Raw genomic sequence first — 19,205 nt, forward strand, 5'->3', positions numbered from 1 at the left:
AGATGAGAGTAGAAAATAGGACAGTTTGTGTAAGGCTAACACCCGTTCAGCTTGGCATATGAACAGTATAATGAACCGCAAGTAAGAGCCTGGTGACAGATCAGTCAGCCACCGGCAGGAGTCATTGCAACCCCTGTCCTTCCCAGAAGCAGGCGAAGAACGCGAAACGCGTAGGAGATCCGGGGTCCCTCCAGACTCAGCCCACGCGGGGCCGGCGGCAGGGCCAGCCTGCGTCACTGGTGAGTGGCTACGGGGCGGGGACCACACATGGTGAGAACGTGAGGGGGCGGGGCCTGCGCAGGCGGTGCCGGCCAATAGAGCGGAGGGGAGTACCATCCAATCACAGAGGCGTCCCAGGCCACAGGGGGCGGAGCCATGTCGGAGGTCAGAGGTTTCATTGGTCGCTGGGCGGGCGCTAAACGGGCCTGCTGTATGGTCAAGGGCGGAGCGGCAGCCCGGGGCCCAGTCGGGGAGGCGATGGCGGCGGCCGCTGTGGTGGCAGCGACAGTCCCCGCACCGACAACGGGCGCGGACGGCGCATCTTCCGTGCATTGGTTCCGCAAAGGGCTGCGGCTCCACGACAACCCCGCGCTGCTAGCGGCCGTGCGCGGGGCGCGCTGTGTACGCTGCGTCTACATCCTCGACCCGTGGTTTGCGGCCTCCTCGTCTGTGGGCATCAACCGGTGGAGGTGAGGGGACCCTACACTGCGGGGTGGGAACAGCGAGCGGACTCTGGCCTGCGGCCACCTCTGACACAGCGGTTTCTTCCGCGGCCCCCTCTGAACTCCACGTCAAGCTGGGGGACAGAGGTCATGACCCCTCTGTGCTGACGAAACCCTCATCAGAAACGTGTGGTCTACTTGCAGCCAGTTCCTGACAGAATGGGGACATTCTGGTCTTGGGCTTTTAGGGGTGTACCGTGAGGGGGGTGACGAAAAGCATCTTCAGGGAAAAACCCTCGCTGAGCCCCGCCCCCCCCCAGGGCTTCCCTAAGCCTCGGATTTGCCCCCCACCACCACCATCCTGACTAACCTTCCTACACATTTACCCTGGTGGTGATTAGGGACCCTAGCTCAGCCTTAACCAAGGGCATCTTCGGGTAGACCACTTTGTGTCTTGACCTCCAGAGCAGTTCTTAACCCAATACAATTATTATAATTTTTAACATTTATTGGGAAAGGACTTGCTATGGCGGTGTATAGAGAGTTAAGGGGACAACTTGTAGGTTCTCGTTCACCATATGGTTCCAGGGATCAAACTTAGCTAGTCAGGCCTGGAGGCAGGTGCCTTTACCCGCAGAGCTAGTTTCCAGGCCCCCTTAACTCATCCGAGAGGATCCCTTCTGTAGTTATAATTCGCTAGGAAAATATTCAGAGAGGATGGCGTCACTATCAGCTCTTCCTCCAATTGTCATGATACGATTTTTAGAGGACAGTTGGATCATTATAGATGAGATTTTTTAGGAACCACAAAACTACAATGTCAGGAGCCCCTGACAACTCCCAGGAGGTTGGGTCCTTTCCCACATTGTGTGACACAGTAGCTAATGTATTTTCTCTGTAGCCAGTATTCAAAAGCAAGTTCTGAGACATCCAGTACCCATCACTCTTTCAATGCTGCCTAGCCGTTGCCTGGTTTGTTTGCTTATGGCCTTGTTGCACAGATGAGCAAGGGAATTCCCAAGAGGCAGTGGCTCTCAGCCCCCCTATTCTTTCCACTCCAAGAGGGGTTTGCCCTGCTAGGAGAGCAAGTGCTTCTAGTATAGTAGCATGTGTATTAAATGCCCCTTGCTGCCCGTTTATGCAGCGGGAACAACTAAAGACAGTCCTGTGGAGAGCCAGCCCACACTGGTTCAGGCTGCGCTACTGCTCTGGATTGCTCCAGTTTCCATAGCTAGGAGGTTGAGTTTGACAAACACCGGCAAATGACCGGCTCTTCTGTGGACGTTAAACCAAGCCTCAGACTTTGCCCTCCCCTTCCTTTTGGCAGTGTGCCAATCTAACTAGTGGATAGAATCTGACTGTTATGTTTTCATGAAGGTTTTTTTTTCTTTTACTGGTATTTTAAGGAGCATTGCCCATTCCTTTGTGGTAGTGGAGATGACGGAACCACAAACTGGTTGGAATCTAATGTACTAGGAACTTGGTTTTATGGGTTTTTGTGTGTCACCTTTTTTTGGTTGCTCTTTCAAGAGAATGAAGCAGGAAAGAATGAGGCAGCTCAGATGCCTGGGTGAAATCTTAAAATCGTGTGGAAATGTAGATATTAATTGAAAGGTTATTTTGTGAGTTGTAGCTGGCAGGCAGCTGCTAAGCACGGCCGTGAACAAGCAGGTTTGGGGGAGTTCCCACAGCGTCCAGAACCTACATTCTAGAAGAGAAAGACAAGTAAACAACCTGATGGAGGAGCCCAAATGCCATAAACACAATAAAATGGGGACAAACTGCAGATACATTTTTAATATTGGAATCGAAATCACTTAAGGATCTTTGAAAGCTTCCTTGACACCCTCTCCCATTATGATTCAGTTGTCCTGCCTGGGTTGCTTTTTTTTTTTTTTTTTTTTTTTTTTTTTTTTTTTTTGTTACAGCCAAGTGTCAGGAGTGCTGCACTAACTAACCACAGGCAGCCTGGGGAGTGTGTTGCTTCAGTGCATTGACCGGAAGACTGATTAGCTTTGGCATTTCAGGAGAACGAGGTGAAATAACACCAAACAGATCGAATATGGTAACTGCTCCTGAGCCAGCAGGCACACACACTCCAGAAGCCCCATCTTTGCCCTTGCTGAGAGCAGGGCTGAATGCTGTTTGGTGCACAGGGTTGGAGGCAAGGAGTTGCCCCCTCCCACTCCAGCTGCACCTCTGCATAACTGCAGTGTGTGTAATCTTCTGGAACTTGGGAGTAGTCTAAGAGAATGTGGCTGCAATATAACAGCCCTGTGCTGAAAAGTCTCCGTAGAAGGGTGGGGTCCATCTGACAGAAGTGGGAGATCAGAATCTGTCCTTAGACTGATTCCTTCCTGCAGATGGAGGGATTAAAATAGCCAGAGCATCAGTTAAAGAGAAAGGCAGCCGGAATGTGTGTGTGTGTGTGTGTGTGTGTGTGTGTGTGTGTGTGTGTGTGCTTCCTGCAGATGGAGGGATTTAAATAGCCATAGCATCAGTTAAAGAGAAAGGCAGCCAGAATGTATGTGCGTGCGCACGTGTGCATGCGTGTGTGTGCGCGCGCCTCCTCTATGCCAACAATATACATACCTGTATATTCTGCTAGCATAGAAAAAGAAGACTGCCATACTCATTGCCTTGGTGATAGTAGGAAGTCTATGGGAGCCGTTCTAGCTCTGTGACTCCCAGGGATGGTTTTCTTTCTTTCTTTCTTTTTTCATGACAGGGTTTCTCTTTGTAACCCTAACTGTCCTGGAACTAGTTCTTGTTGACCAGGTTGGCTTCAGACACACAGAGATCCGCCTGCCTCTGACTCCTGAGTGCTGGGATTAAAGACTTGTGCCACCATCGCCCGGCCCAGGAATGTTTTTCTAGCACTAATTTGCCATTTTCCTCTGTCCTTCCTTCCCCAAATTTGCTATATCTAGGAAGAGGGTACTACAGGCAAGAACCAAAACAAAAGGCAGCTGTGAGTGGCTTCTAGATTTTAAAAATGGGTCAGATGAGATCCATTTTTAATTACCTTCCTTTCCCTGCCCTAGCTTAGATGCTCCTCCCACTCTGTTGAAGTAAGTTTGTCCCTGGCTCTGCTCTGCACCTCTCAGGAGCTTCCAGAACAGAGGGTTAGTGGAGATGCTCTCTCTGAGCTGTCCCTTCCCGAGTGCAGGGGCTGAGTGCAGCCGACAGCGGCTGTAAAGCAGGTGCAGCTGACAGAGGGCTGTGAAGCGGGTACAGCTGACAGCGGGCTTTGAAGCGGGTACAGCTGACACCGGGCTTTGAAGCGGGTACAGCTGACAGCGGGCTGTGAAGCGTGGACAGCTGCACAGCGGGCTGTGAAGTGGGTACAGCTGAACAGCAGGCTGTAAAGTGGGCAGCCTGGGAAGGTAGGGGCTGTGCTTGCTAGCAGAGCAGTCTGTGTTCCCTGAGCTAGTCACAGTGCGACTCTGGCAAGGGACTTCACTGTTCTGGAAGCCAAGGGCATGTTTCCATTTGCCCAAAAGGGTTGAAAATTTTGATGAAGCTCTTTAAAATTGAGCACTCTCGAAAGAAAAACCTACATTTTTATCTGAATGAGACTCAGGAAGCAGTCTCTGCCACAGGCTGTTGGGTTAGATTATCCTTTTTGTGGGGTTTAAACTCTCCTAATTTCTTAGAAGTGAATTTCTGTCTATTAATATCCTATTCAGCCCATAATATCATTGTTATGGTGAGGTAAGTTTGCTTGAAGCCAGACGGTCTAAACCCAAAAGAAAAATTCACTGTCACCCTGTCCTCTGTGTTAGCAGATAAACTGTTCTCAGCATAGCCATCGTCCCTGAGTAGAAATGTGTAACTGACCTGTTCTGAAGAGGTAGCCTCCTGCAGTTCTTGGGTGATAGTTTTCTCTGTATTTTTGGAAATCCCAGTTTGGTTTTCTCCAGTTCTGTCTGCCCTGGCTCCATGGAACCTATGTAATTCTGGGGCACATCTGTTGAAATGCTCCCTCAAGGGTTGTGTGCTTGCCGTGTGGCACTTGGAGCAAGGGTGAGGTTCAACCCCCAGCACCACCCATTCCAGTACTCAGGTGGTTTTTTGGTGTGGTTGTCTGCAAGTAAAAAGAAGTGCGCAGATGCAGAGAGGGTTTGAAGGGAGCACCGAGGAAAGGCCCTGGTTTTCCCTGGTTGAGAAAACCTAGACCTGTCTGGTGGCCTTTCTTCAGGAGCAGCTTGCTCCAGTTCCTTTGGTGCTCTGCAGAGTTGTCACCAGGCAGATCCGAAAGGTGATACCACGGTGGTGGCTTGCCTGTCCCTGGCTGCCTGAAGGCTGGAAGCTACACAGAGTCCTCCCTGTGTCTCCTTCCTAGCGCCTCCTGGGATGCTGTTCTGAGTTCATCCTGGGGAGGAGGGATGGTGGATGTAGTTAAGCATTTCTTTTTTTTCCCTTTTCTTTTCTTTTCTTTTCTTTTCTTTTCTTTTCTTTTCTCTTTTTGTTTTTGTTTTTGTTTTTCAAGACAGGGTTTCTCTGTAGCTTTGGAACCTGTCCTGGAACTAGGTTTTGTAGCCCAGGCTGGCCTCGAACTCACAGAGATCCGCCTGCCTCTGCCTCCCAAGTGCTGGGATTAAAGGCATGCGTCACCACGGCCGGCTAGTTAAGCATTTCTTAAGGGCTAAATAGTCTGAAAGGAAAATGTGATCTGGTCGGGGTGGGAGCTCAGTACATCAAGGCCAAAGTGAAGCGCTTTCCACAGCGGAGCTTCTTCAGTTTTCACGGACAAGTGATTGTCCAGGGATTAGTGTGGGAAGACAATCATATGGAAGGGCAAATTCCAATGGTGGCAGTCTCCGATGGAGCCCAAGAGTGTGTGTGTTCTAGCGAGTCTGGTCATGCACAGCTAGTGCTAGGTGCCTCATACCACACTTTGGGGAGAAAGGATCTGCAGAAAAGGTGTTGGCTGTGAGTTGAGCTCCATGCTCCCTAAGGGCTGAGCCCTAGGCAGTACCACCCATCTCAGAGTGCATTGCTCCAAGCAGTGGACGTGCTCACTGCTGAGGCCTAGGAACCTGGTAGTTACTAGGTATATCGTGTTGGGAAGTTACTTAATCTTTTAATGCCCATTTTCTCGGCTGCAAAATGGGCACAATAATAGCACCTGCCTCACAGGATTGTCTGAAATTAAATAACACGTTATAAAGCAAGTAGGATTAGAGCCTTGCTCTGGGAGTGCTCCATAAATGTAGCTGTTGCCATTGTGAATTGCACCATTGTTTTGTTGCCAGCTGCAGACTTTGCGGCTGCTTCCTGTCAGAGAAGACAAGGGTACTCATGCTGTAGAGATGCTGCAGGAAGCTCTTCTTTTAGCAAATGAGCCCTAAAAATAAAGCCGTATGGGAAACAGGTTGCATCATACTCTAGAACCTATATTTCCTGTGCATTTCATTCTGAATAGCTGCAGGTTGACGTTCTCTGAGGTGTGGTGAGCTGTGAAGATAGAGACCCTTAAAGTGTATGGCTGGGACATCTTGGGGGCTTCTAATAGAAGAACCTCCACCCTCCTGAGGTGTGGAATTGTGCCCTGCCCTGTGCCTAGCAAAACCTTCTGTTTCAGGTGCTCCCCTGAGCCTTTCTTATTTTTATTTTTACTTACTGTGTGTGTGTGTGTGTGTGTGTGTGTGTGTGTGTGTGTGTGTGTGTGTGTGTCAGTGGGAAGCAGCAAGGCCCCCAGGGAGAACAATCGAGCAGGCTTGCAGATCACTTAGCATTCAAAGGGTGCCAGATTTTTAAGTCAGAAATTCCCAGCGGGGGATCTACAGCAGGTTCTTTGGAGGGACAATGACATAGAAGCTGGCCTATTCAGGCTTGGGTCCTAAGGAGGAAGATAGGCCTGTGGATGGACTGCCTGCATGAGGCTTGTGTCTTCAGAAAGAGGAATTCCAGGCTCAGGAGACTTTCAGCCCTGGAGCAGAGCTTGCTTGACTGAAGTGTTTAGAAATGGGCCATTGAGAAGAAAAATGGCTTTCAGAGTCTGATTAGCCTGGGTCACTATTGAAATGGATTAATTAAAAATGCTGCAGGATCCTTGGATCCCCAGTGGCTGCAGCAACAGAAACACTGCAAGTCCCCCGACAGCAGTGGGCAGCTGGTCCCAAAAGCAGCCAGTCCTAGGCAGGGACTGGTGCAGGTTCCTAAGTCGCTGCAGCAGGCCACAAGGAGAGACAGATAGGCATGCCATGAGACCATGCTGCAGGTCTCTGAAGGCGGCTGGTCCAGAGCAGGGAACCAGATGGATAGGTATGCCATGCAGAGTGAGGTTGGATATTTATTTAGTGGGTTATGGAGGGGAAAGGGAGAAGGTGAGAAAAGCAGAGGGAGATAGAATGAGGGGGGAAGGCCTCTTGGGGAGAGAGACTCAGGCTGGAAGCTGAAGATCAACTTGCCTCAGCCACAGAGGTGGGTGGGGGTGGGCATGGCTTGTCTCTTAAAGGGACGGGACCGATAATTAAACTAAGCCAGCTCAGTCACTTAAGAGCTATCAGTTTTGGTAAATTCCCTAATCTCTCTTGTCTTTTTGTTTGTCTACAAAATGGGGATAGTTCAGTTTCCTTCAAAATGTGCTGAGCGGTCAAATTAAGAAAATACTTACAAAGCGTAACAGATTCATAATCAGACTGCTAGTCTTGGCTGTACCCACTCATCACTGGGATTGTGAACCACATCAATAGTTACCTGGTTAAAATGTTAATTTAATTTAAAACAACACACTGATGGACTCAGCAAAGGTTCATTTCCTTTCCTGTCCCTTAGTGACCCAGTACTCTAACACAGGCTTTTGATTTGTGCGTCTCTTGTCATATACCCAAACACGCCACAGTATCTAGCCAGAACACCTTTAAGCCCTTGCCTCTCCTGATGAGAACCTAGTTTCTAGAGTAACAGAGAGACCAGAAGAGTAAGCAGTTTGCCAAACAAAGTTCCAGGAACAACCTAGTCCATGTGCGGGCCTGAAGTATCAGAAATACCTGCAGCCCAAGCCGTGCATGGTGTCTCATGCCTGTAATCCCAACACTTGAGAGGCTGAGGCAGGAGGATGGCAAATTCAAGATCAGCCTTAACTACACAGACAATACAAGTCCACTGTGCTTGAGGCTCAAGGGACTGTGGGGCATAGAGTGGCCTGGAAAGTGAGCCACCTAGCAAACAAAGCCTCAGAGACAGCCCAGCTTGTGGAGGTGGCTTTAGTATTTAGCAGACCAGGCCCTGTGTCTGAGGGTTTCCTTGCATTATCTGATTCCACGAGTACTAACTAACATCTTAGCAGGTCTATAGGCTTTACTGTTATTTCCAAACCACGGATGAGAAAACAGCTAAAAAGGTTAAAGCTATGCTTCATTACCACATAGCTATGAAGTAAGCTAGAAGTTAACCCCATCACTCCTGGTCTGAGCTCAGGCCGGCCTCCAGCCCTACATATATCATACCAACTTGATTGGCATGTGCAGTGGCTGGGTTCTTAGGAAGGTGTGTGTGTGTGTGTGTGTGTGTGTGTGTGTGTCTCGTGTCCTGTCATTCACCACCTCCATTCCCCCCACCCCCATGTTACTAACAAGGCCTTTGTGGGTTCTGCAGGTTCCTACTGCAGTCTCTGGAAGATCTGGACACAAGCTTAAGAAAGCTGAACTCCCGTCTGTTTGTAGTCCGGGGCCAGCCAGCTGATGTGTTCCCGAGGCTTTTCAAGGTGAGTGTGTAGGGCTGAGAGGGAGAGTCTGCTGCCTGGCATCTCACCACAGAGTGAAATGCTATTCTGGCTGGCAAAGTGGAAATATTGGTGCCTGTCTGGCCACTAAAATGGCTGCTAGCGAGGTCAGAAGCAGAGATAGCAGGTCAGTTTGCTAGCAGGGCGGAAACTGGTAAGGGGGAAACTGTAAAACCAGTGTTGTATTGGAAGGATCCTCACTCAGCCCAGACATGCGGTTTGCTAAGCCCTTCCACCCCACCGTCGCTGGCTTCCTTATGTTTCCTTGGCTCAAGTCAGTATTTATTAGGGTTTGTTCCTGCCAAGACTGTGAGGGTGGGGTTTCCTGTCTAACAAGGGGTGCTGCCCACCTCAGCTTGTCCTGCTTATTAGGAAAAACATCAGCCAGCATTTGAGAGATCATCACTGTTTCTCTGTGGTACGCAATTAATAAAATCTTCATTTGGGGGCCATATTGGAAGCAAGCCCATTTATTTCCTCTCAGCCCCTTTAAAATGCATGTTTTAAGGTCCAAGCAGAGGCAAAAATTCTCATGGATAGAGCATTCTAGAGCATTCTCTTTCATCCACAATAGCACTCTGTGCTGGGGAGAAATCTGATGTCAAAGAAAATAGCTTCACAGTGTGTATCTGTTCTCCCTCCCTCCATAATTTTGTACACACCTATGAGTCACTGGACACTGGTTGCCAGCATTCTCTGAGGGCTGACTGTGAGTCCTGTTCCAACTGCTAACGCGCTAATGCCTACCCCACAGCAGCCCTGACAGGTAGGTTCTGCTGTCCCAGCTTCATAGGTGAGGAAAGAACATGCCGCCTGGCCAGGAAATGGTCTCAGGCTCTCTGACACAGAGCTGGTGTTTACCCGCCATACCACACACATGCTTTTGTTAGTCTGCGGCTGCGGCTCAGTGCCAGAGCACTTGCCTAATGTGCATGAGGCCCTGGGTTCCGTCCCAAAGTACAGCAAGACCAAGAACAGAAAACTTTCTGTCCTAAATCCCTCCACATTGCTCCTCTGTCTCCCAGCAGCTCAGAGGCCTAGCAAGCTGTTGCTCAGCATAGATCTGTTGTCATTGAGTCACGGATCATGCATTTATTGGGCTGCTAGCTCAGGCCCCGCCCTGGCTGATAAGATGAGCGTGGTGGATGCACAGCGCAGCCCGATTTCTGCTCTGAGTTCACACGACGATGGGCAAAACAGGCAGGTAAAGGGCAACTTGATTGCCTGTGACAAATGCTGTGGTAGAAATGGGACAGAGACACAGGAGAGTCCTCCTGAAGGAGTGGGGCTATCATTTAATGAGAATCTCCTTAGTCACAGGGTTTTGTGACCATGTAATGACGTCATCTGTGCAAACCACTTAGTATAGTAAGGGCTAAATAAACGTTGAGTGCATTTGTGCTCTGAGGAGCCTGGTATCCACCCTGCTAAGCAATCGCTGACTCCCGTGGACAGAATTGAATTAGTAGGACATTTGCTTTGAAGGCCTGTGACCACGGACTGGTTAGATTGTTTGCTTCTTGTAGTTACATGCTGTAGGGCTTTCTGTGACTTGTCTGGATAACTTTCACTGGGGCAGCTTTCTCATGGTGTTGCTAGGAGACCAGGCAATTCCTACCAGAAGTGACAGAAAGCTCAGAAAAGAATTCCCCTCTCACAACTTGTAGCCCCTCCAGTTTGTTTTCTCCTGGACTAAGGATTGCTCCTTCTCCAGCTCTGAGAGCTATTAGCTCTGTTTGCTTCTGGCCTTGGGACTGTTGCTGTGGAAACCATTAAGACACTTTACATAGCACAAGTCGGCCAAGAAAACTAGGCCACAAGTTAGACTCTGAGGAGGTCTGGGGAAAGCTACAGAGCAGTCAGGCGGTAGTGATGCTGTATGTGTCTCTCCCACCGTTTCCACTGTGAGTCAGTGCCTCTCTGTGGGCTAGGGGCTCCCTGGGAACATTGTATTTATAGCTTCATTCTCCCCCTTCAAAGCCACAGTGAGAGCACAGAGCCCTCCCACTGACTCTGCCACAGCAGTGCTATTGGCCTGACCCTCCTGACTGCCTACTTCACACTTTCTGAGCCTCAGGATCTTTGCTTTAAATTTAAGCCATAGTCTGATGCCCTTGGTTTGTTCTGTAGCCCTTGTAACATAGCCAAGATTGGCCCTGTTCACTCCCAAAGAGGAGCTGAGTGCCTAGGTCTCACTTCTCAGACAGTACTGAGCATAACAGATTATCTCCCCACAGGAATGGGGGGTGACCCGCTTGACCTTTGAATATGACTCTGAACCCTTTGGGAAAGAACGGGATGCGGCTATTATGAAGATGGCCAAGGAGGCTGGTGTGGAGGTGGTGACTGAGAACTCTCACACCCTCTATGACTTGGACAGGTGAGACATGGTGGTTCTTGGTAAGGTTGCCTGTGAGGATTGGTGATTTGGGCCCCTCCTAAGTGGAATAGACCAGTTCAGCAAGAGGGCCACCTGGCTCGTAAGGTATGGTACTTTCTAGAATTGGACAAGAATAAGGCCAGAATTGGGGGTTAAAGAAGTCACTAACAGGTTACCAAATTTGGATTACAAAGACTTGGTTAGACCCAAGCTGTGAAGAAGGGAGTCTCCACACAGAATCTTAGTAAATCTAGCTAAAGCTATCTCCCTGTGCGTCATGCTCCCCACTCCGCAGTGTCCTGACCTTGACAGACCCCATCTGTCACTCCTCCCAACAGGTCTCTACTCCCACAGACCTAGTTCCCAGCCCTGGGATGATTGCCAGGTCTGTTCAGCCTATCTGGGTTTCCAGGCCATGCATTTGATGCTGTTTGAGGACTCTAGAGACCCCTGCAGGTTGCTGGTAACCACAGCAGGGTCTCCCTCCCCAGTGACCAGTCCCTATGCGTCTATCCCCCCCCCCCCATTCTGTCCCCAGACTGCCTGCTGGAGATGTCACCCTTCTGTTGTTGCTGCTGCTCCCGCCCTCTTCCCCCAATCCAGGGCTGACTGCCAGAAGGCTGGGTCACACAGCTGTGCACGTGAGCCAAGCCCTCAGAAGGAGAGGCTTGGCGTGGAGCCCTTCCCCTGCAACGTGCAGAAGAGGGGCGGGACTGCAGAGGTAGCAGCCAGCTTCTATGTGGGCTAATGGGGGCAGCGCAGGGAGAGCAAATAGGGAAATGAACTCACCCACAGGCAGGTCTTGCATAAGCTCCTTCTCAGGCAGCAAGACCCATCCAAGTCTATGCTTATAGAAGCAGTGGTGTTCTTTCTTCAACCCTCGTGCCGTTCCTTCTTGCTTGTAAAAAATACTTGGCACACTTCAAAACTCTGTATGGTGTTGCTGTTTACCACAGCCTCTGATTTAAGGAGCCTTAGTTGGCCTCTACATCTCTGCTCTAGTAAACAGGGCTTACAGGAGGCTGATCCTCCAGGCAAGGAGTATGTCACAGCCCTCATCATATGTGTTCAAAACTGGGTAGAGAGAGGCCCTTGGTGTGGTCACGTATGTGCCCGGAAGGCCCATGGGGGACTTTCTGTCTGATTAGAGAGGTATGGTCAGTCTCTGTCTCTAGGCGGCTCCGCGTGGACACCAGGGAACCTGGAACTGAGTCCCAGCTTTGACCCTGCTTTGCTCCATTCCCTGAGGCACCTGCTCCAGCTCTCTGGGCTTCATTTTCCCTCTCGGTAAAATGGAGATGCAGCCTCCCCCGCCCGCCCCCCCTTTCTACAAAAGAGTGAACCTCAGCTTCTGAGTTGGGGCTCTTTTTTGGGTGGTCAGGGACCCCAAAATAAAAGACCTCAGGAGTGACTTTAGATGTGCTTTGGACTCCCCAGAATCATCGACCTGAATGGGCAGAAACCACCCCTTACCTACAAGCGCTTTCAGGCCATCATCAGCCGCATGGAGCTGCCCAAGAAGCCCGTCGGCACTGTGAGTAGCCAGCAGATGGAGAGCTGTAGAGCCGAGATCCGGGAGAACCACGATGACACCTATGGTGTGCCTTCCCTGGAGGAGCTGGGTACGTGCTGCTGCTTCCTGTATGGGATATGCTTTCCTGTTTCTGTCTGTCAAAGTTAGAAAATACTGGCCTACTGGCACATGCCTGTAATCTCAGAACCTGGGAGACAGAGACAGAGGAAACAGACCAGCCTGAGCCACCGGAGAACTTGCCTAAAAAACAAACAAAAACCAGAAAAAGTTGCTATTAACTATCTCGACCCCCAAGACCATTGTTTGACCCCCAAGACCCATATATGCCCTGCCAGACTGCTTTTTCTAGCTGGAGCCTCTTTGTGTAGTTCCCCTTCTCCAACAGTAGAGGCGCTGTCTGGTGCTAGTCATTGGGCTTCTCCACCTTCCTTCCATCTTCTAGTCTGAATAAAGCTGGCCTTCTTTACTATAAGGGCTTTCTCAGTCCCAGTAGCATCAAGTCCAAGGTCTGTGGTTTCATCTAAAGAACAGATTAGTATGAATAGTGCAAATTATCATTTTCATAATTGTAAATCAGATGACCTGACCTGCAATGCTCTGGCCTGCTGTTCCTTTTGTAGGGTTCCCCACGGAAGGACTTGGCCCAGCTGTCTGGCAAGGAGGAGAGACAGAAGCTCTGGCCCGCCTGGATAAGCATTTGGAACGGAAGGTATGACCCTGTTTCTGAGCCCAGAACTTCAGGCGCAAAAGGTGTGGATCAGGTTTATGTCCCTAGAGCCTCAAATCTCCAAGTGGTTGAAAACTCTTTGATGGCAAAATTAATGTCAGCTCCTGGTTAGAGAGTCCGTCGCTGTGCTGACCACTGGCTTAACTACCTGATGCGATGTCCCCCTTCATCTGTCCAACCATCCCACAGGTGGCATTAGGCTTTCTGTCTGACAGATTACAAAGCTAGGCTCAAAGAGGTCGAGTCACACCATTGGTAGGTAGCATAGGGAGGCAGAGTTCCACACACTCACAACATTAACTTTCTTCTGTGGACAGGTTCCGCTTGCTGAAAAGGCATGCCAACAATCCTAGCATTAAAGAGGGCTGATGCAGAAGGATTGCATTAGGTTCCAGCCAGACTGGGCTGCAGACTGTCTCAAAAGAACCAAATCCTAGAGCTGTTCTGTTGGTAAAGCCCACAGTGCCCATCATTTGGTGTCAGATCGCCCGCCCCATCTTTGCTTGTTTCCTCCACAGGTTTACTTCCATTTGCTTATAGAACTGGTGCTCTTATGTGAGCTCAGCAAGAGGAAGGAGGGAGTCTGAGGCCCCGGAGGTTCTGTTCCACGGTGGCTAAGTTCCTCACCTGCCTGTGAGCAGAGGAGCAGAGCAGGCTCCTCACAGACTGAGGACTCTTGCTCCTAGCTCCCTGACCCTGCAGGCTCTGTAGTCCGACCCTTAAAAGCACAGCTTTTTCTGTCCCCACTGAATGACAAGGCATTTTGCCGGCAGCTAGATGATAGCAATCGAGCAAGGGCCCATGGCAGCCTGCTTAGGAAGGATGCTCTCTTAGGCTCAGGAGTGCCCAGCCAGCACCAAAGGCAGTACTGATGGTCTTGATCTTTCTCAAATCAGCAGACCTAATATTCCCATTCTGATGTTTCTCTCAGCTGAGGCTAAAAACAAGTTCCTCCGATTTGAGTCAGTAGCTACAAGGGACCAACTTTCTATGTCTACATTAAGAGTTTTGCCCAGGACCAAGTTGTAGCTTGGTGGCAGAGTGTTCCAGACATGCTCAAGCCCCCATTCCATCCTAGCACTAGGTGAAAGGGAAAACAAAACTCTGTGCCCAGAGAGTCAGGAGAAGGGATGGAGGTGACAAAGGAAGTGGCAGGAAGAGCAGGACTCGAGTATACAGAGTTAACCTATGGCCTCATAGATTTTCGTTCTTATTAACTTAAAATGTATTTTGTAGAGGACTGCTCTCAAACCATGTCAGAAGCCCATTTTCCACACACCCCTGAATGCTGCTCAACTCACTGGGGAGACCCAGAGGTGTTGAGTTGAAGGAATGAACCTTTTTGCTTCTTTAGATCTGAAAGGAGAAGCCATTTCTATCAGGATGTTCTAGGAGCCAGAAAGACTGATGAGCAGAACAGACACAAGAAGCTTCCAGATGAACATCCTATGTAGTTACAGATGGTCTAAGGTTAGGAAACCATCAGGGCTCAGAGGGTTGCAGGAACAAAGAGCATCAGGATTAATTATCAGTCAGTCAGGTGTTGCACTTGCAGCTGTCTTTTGGAAGAGGAGTTTTTAAAACTAATATAATGAGGAATCTAAGGTGTAACTAAAAGGTGTAGCTAGATCCAGGTATCCCAAGAATGTCTGAGCAGATGTCTGTCATCTTGGCTTTGCTGTCCTCTGTAGAGTCCCCTTGCAAGTCGGCTTCCCTTAGCAGTGGAGAAGGTAGTCAGCGTGGCCTGTCTTCTGGCTGGCTGGCTCACCAGAGGAAGGAGCTTGCCTCTTTTTCAAAAGCTTCAGTAAAAGTCCAAAGAAGTATTTTCATTGGCCTGGCTTGGGTCATGTGCCCTTCCCTGGCTCAGTTACTGTGGCCAGGAATGGAGGTGTCCCCTGATCACATTCACGTCCTGAGCCGACTCCTAGAGTCAGAAAGTAGGCTTAGGTCTGCCTTGCCCAGTAGAACTGAGATTTAGAGAAGTCAGGTGCTCCACTAATACACTTGATGCTCTGACCAAAAGGGGGGACAGTGCAGGTTATATGTTCTATACCTGTGGAGCTCTTTGTAACGACATTCTGATTCTTCAAAAAAGAATGATTTATTTTAATTCTATGTATCTGTCTTGCCATCGTGTGTGTTTATGTACCACATATGTGTCTGGTGCCCACAGAATCTGGACGAGGGCATTAGATCCCCTGGAACTAGAGTTACAGTCAGCTTTGAGCCACCATGTGAGCTCTGGGGTCTCTGGAAGAGTAGCAGTGCTCTTAAGGGCTGGGCTCCCGTGTTCTGATTACTAACTGAAAAGAGATGTAGACTTAGAGTGCCCTGTTCTGCAGCCTCTGATGACACTGCACTAATATCCACAGCCACCTTCAGAGAGACAGGCAAGACCATGTGCCCCGCTGTAGACTTCACAAGGATTACACCCAAGTTCAGTCTAGTCTCCGGTACCAGCCAAGTTGTAGGCAGTGCACAGGGCAGACTGTACCATGGGTATGTAGGCATCAGAATCACACAAGTGCGGCTCCCTTGTCCTTCCACAGAGACATCAACAGGACAAGGAAGGGTGGCAGAGAGTATATGCTTAAAAGAAACTTTGATGTGACTACTTTTTTAATGGCTGAGACTGAGCTACAGGGCCGACAGATGCACAGATGGATGGGGGACAGTGGCTGCTTAAAAACCCAAGAATAAAACTGTTCCAAGCACTCTGCGCAAAAGTAGAAAAATGTAAACATCTCAAAAATGTAGGAAGTGATAATTATAAAAGCTGGGGCAGGGGAAGGAGCCCAGCTTCCTGGGTGACTAGCAAGGTCCTGTTTCCAGAACTTTGCTGGTGATTACTTGGATGCTTGCTTTAAAAGAATTCACGAAGCCGCATGTTTGTGTGGGTCTCTGCACGTTTCATTTAAAATAAAAAGATTGAGGGCTGGAGAGGTGGCTTGGGGTGGGAGGGTTTGTTTCATAAGCAGGAAGACGGAGCTCAGACCCCAATACCTACATGCACAGCTGCTCATGTAGTCGGAAAATTAACTTCTGCCAGAACAAGAAGAAAAAAGGCTGATTGTGACTCACACACCTGTAACTCCAGTTACAGGGACGATGGCTGGGACTGTCTAACCACCAGTCTAGCCCCCTTCCAATAAGAACCCACACAAACAAGCTCCAAGTTCAGTGAGAGCACCTGTCTCACTGAAATGCACTAGAGAGCAGTAGAGGAGGATACCCAGCACCTCCTAGCCTCCACACCTGATACAAGTGCACGGATGTACAGGCACATACACAAAATAAACAAATGAAAATTTTGATAGGGATTGAAGCTGCAGGATCGGGGGACTGGGAGATGCACTGGCAGAAGTATCCGGTTTCTGTTAAAAGACACTTAAGCAGCCAAGTGAAAGTGCAGGGGACGATAGGCACCAGGTGGGAACCACATCTGCCACTGCTGGTGACAGCCGAGTGTTTGAGGAACAGGCAAGGAGAGGCCAGAGAAGCCTGGGCTGCTTCGGAGCTGTGTGCCCTTCTCAGTCCTCTGAGCAGCGCCGGCACCATCCCCAGCGCCCTGGAGGAGCTTGTCTTCATATTTCAGTCTAGATTTGATCTTAGCAGTGGTCGGAAAGAGCAGGACACATCTGAGAAGTCTGGGTAGAACAGTACCAGGACCTGAAGAAAGGTAATGACTAGGTCTGTTCTTGAGTGAAGTGGATAAAGTTGCTTTCTCTGCAAAGAGCCCCGCGCAAGTGTGGACTTAAGGAAAAGAACGAGTTCTGCACAAGGCAGTGGTGGAACCAGCTGGGCTACAGCTGCAGACCTGTGCCTGCTAAGAGATGGGCCTAGGGGCAAAGGCGGAGCCCAGAGCTGCAGCACTGAGGGATGTAGAAGAGATGGACTAACAGAGTAAGTACCTAGAGTGGCTGGCAGCCAGCCAGGTGAAAACACGGAGTCATGATAGAGTGTTGATTGGAAGGCAGAGGTGGGGAGTGAGCAGCAGGATGCACGGACCGCAGTGCCTGAGCACTCAGTGTGTGGGAGTGGTTGGAGGCTGGTGGGTACCACTGAAGTCAGGAGGAGTAGACAGGCGGCTGGAAAGTGCAGGTGGGGATGGGTAGTGGACACAGGTCGACTGTGGAGGGAAGGGCCTGGTGCGAGAGGCCCATGGCTATCACAAGTCCTCTGCTTTGTTGGTTATTTGTTTGCTTTTCAGAGGAGAAATGAGGTCATTATTTCACATTCTTGGCATGGAAATCGTGGGGGAGAGTGTCTGGTCCCAAAAAAAAAAACCAGGACAAGTCTCACTCAGAACCTGTGGCTCCTCCTAGCACTTCTCACCCCGCCCCCACCCTAAACCTCTCCAGCCCAGGGGCTGGGCTTCCCTTCCCCCAGCTTCTGATTTCTTTATAAACCAGCCACTTTGGATATGCATTCTTTTGGTCTGCTTGCCGTCTCTTCTCTCTCTTTCTCTCTTGGTCTCCCCTCCTCTCTCCTCTCCTGGCCCTGTTCAGTCTGGACCCTTCCGGATGCCCCTGACTGAACTTCCTCTCACATCTGCAGCCGCAGCCCTCCTCACCTGTGCCTTGGAGCAGAGCAGTCCTGCCCTCACTTTCCTTCAGAGAGGAAGAGGGTGCCTGACAGTGAGCTGTTTCCCCACCTGGCTGAGGACCCTCCTTCCCCCCCCCAACCCCCGTAAGCTGCCCCTGCCTGCTTGCCTTAGGGAGGAAGGGTACCTGAAGGCTGCTAGGGTATTAGAGTGGTCAGGAAAAGCTGTCAGGAACAGAGAGATCTACTATCTACCTGGAGACTGCGGTCTGAAGTGATACTCCCAGGCTCTCTCAAGAGTCACTAATCCCAAGAGAGTCACAGTTTGGGTTTTCTTTGTTTGTTTTGAGCCTGGTTACTCTGTTTGTAGAAGATAATAGCAGAATACTCCAATATTGTTAAGGTCTAGTGAGCATCGTCCTGGAAAAGGAGAGCACTGTGCTAGGGGCTGTGGATGAGAAAACAAGGCCAGTAATGTTAGACAAGAGGCCCCAGAAGTTAACGGCTCTGTTGGTCTCCGGAAATGGGTTGGGAGTTTCCTATTTTCCTGGCTGTTTGACGATGGTGAAAAGCCCTGGGTGCCTTGGACTCGCGGTGGCAGCCTCCCTTCAGGGACTGTAAAGCAGATGCCTTTCCCCCTTCTGTATAATTACAGAGTTTGTTCCATGCTTTCAGCGTTCTTCCCTACTTTATTTAATCCCCAGAGACAGTAAGTGTTCTTATTTAGTAGCTAAGTAGTAAATAAGCCATTCAGTCATCCCATAGACCGAACATGGAAGTCAGGGCAGGAACATGGACTGCTTTCCTTTCTAGGTCCCTAGGCAGGAGAGTGGAATACATGCTGTGCTCAAAGCCTGGCTCCAGAGCCTTTGTTCTTTGACCTCAGGTGAAGAATGCTCACTCTTTAACACCTAGGTCTGTCTTCTGTCCCTCTCTATTCTGCAGGCCTGGGTTGCCAACTATGAGAGACCTCGGATGAATGCCAATTCCTTGCTGGCCAGCCCCACAGGCCTCAGCCCCTACCTGCGCTTCGGATGCCTCTCCTGCCGCCTCTTTTACTACCGCCTGTGGGACTTGTATAAGAAGGTGAGGTGCAGGGAGCTTGCACAGTCCCCAGGCTCAACACTCACTGCCAGTCACCCCAGAAAGGGCCCTTGGGGCTGGGCTGTGAGAGCCAGAGAAGTCAGATGGTTTCCTGAGGTGACAGCTAAGCTGAGTCACTGATGTAAATGAACCCAGATTCTCCTGGTTCTGAGGAAGAGACAGAAAACTGGCCTCAGGGGTTTTAGCAGCTTGATAGTGAAGGCTGGGACCTCTGGGTGGAAGTGAGCTCTGAGGCCAGAAGCAGACCTAAGCAAAAAGGGCACGTGGGCCCTGAGGCTGGCAGCAGAGTGTCAAGGAAGTCAGGAGTGGCTGCTGTCCTCTGTAGTGGAAGGCTGGCCTGAGGGCTGCAGGTAGGACCTGTTAACAGAGAGGCTCCTGGGTTGTGCTGTGCCATTGTCCTAGTGTGACTTTGCCCAGACAGCAGCTTCATGGAGCGGAGTTTGGCAGTTTGGTGGATAAGTCATCATGGAGGAGAAATCATTGTTTGTGTGTCCCGTCTAATACTTTCATGCCTCTAACTCTTG

The 19,205-nt window shown here is 50.0% G+C and overlaps 1 protein-coding gene across 5 annotated transcripts in view; it reads left to right on the plus strand.

The window, feature by feature from the left end:
* Positions 1-461: 461 nt before the first annotated feature.
* Positions 462-19,205, plus strand: part of Cry2 (cryptochrome circadian regulator 2) — a 28,924-nt gene continuing 10,180 nt past the window's right edge. For 4 of the 5 annotated variants that reach the window (XR_005285393.1, XR_005285394.1, XM_038329888.1 and 1 more), the window contains exons 1-6: positions 462-689; positions 8,268-8,376; positions 10,632-10,774; positions 12,212-12,396; positions 12,929-13,017; positions 18,523-18,663. Coding sequence is in view for 3 of the 5 variants with exons in the window: in XM_038329888.1 (XP_038185816.1) it covers positions 478-689; positions 8,268-8,376; positions 10,632-10,774; positions 12,212-12,396; positions 12,929-13,017; positions 18,523-18,663 (879 nt within the window). In the remaining 2 variants the exon portion in view is untranslated. Of the gene's footprint in view, positions 690-8,267; positions 8,377-10,631; positions 10,775-11,949; positions 12,062-12,211; positions 12,397-12,928; positions 13,018-18,522; positions 18,664-19,205 lie in introns of those variants that run through there. The other variant, XM_038329891.1, reaches the window with a different exon arrangement.

The sequence above is a fragment of the Arvicola amphibius genome, chromosome 5 (assembly GCF_903992535.2).
Source record: "Arvicola amphibius chromosome 5, mArvAmp1.2, whole genome shotgun sequence".
NCBI lineage: Eukaryota > Metazoa > Chordata > Mammalia > Rodentia > Cricetidae > Arvicola > Arvicola amphibius.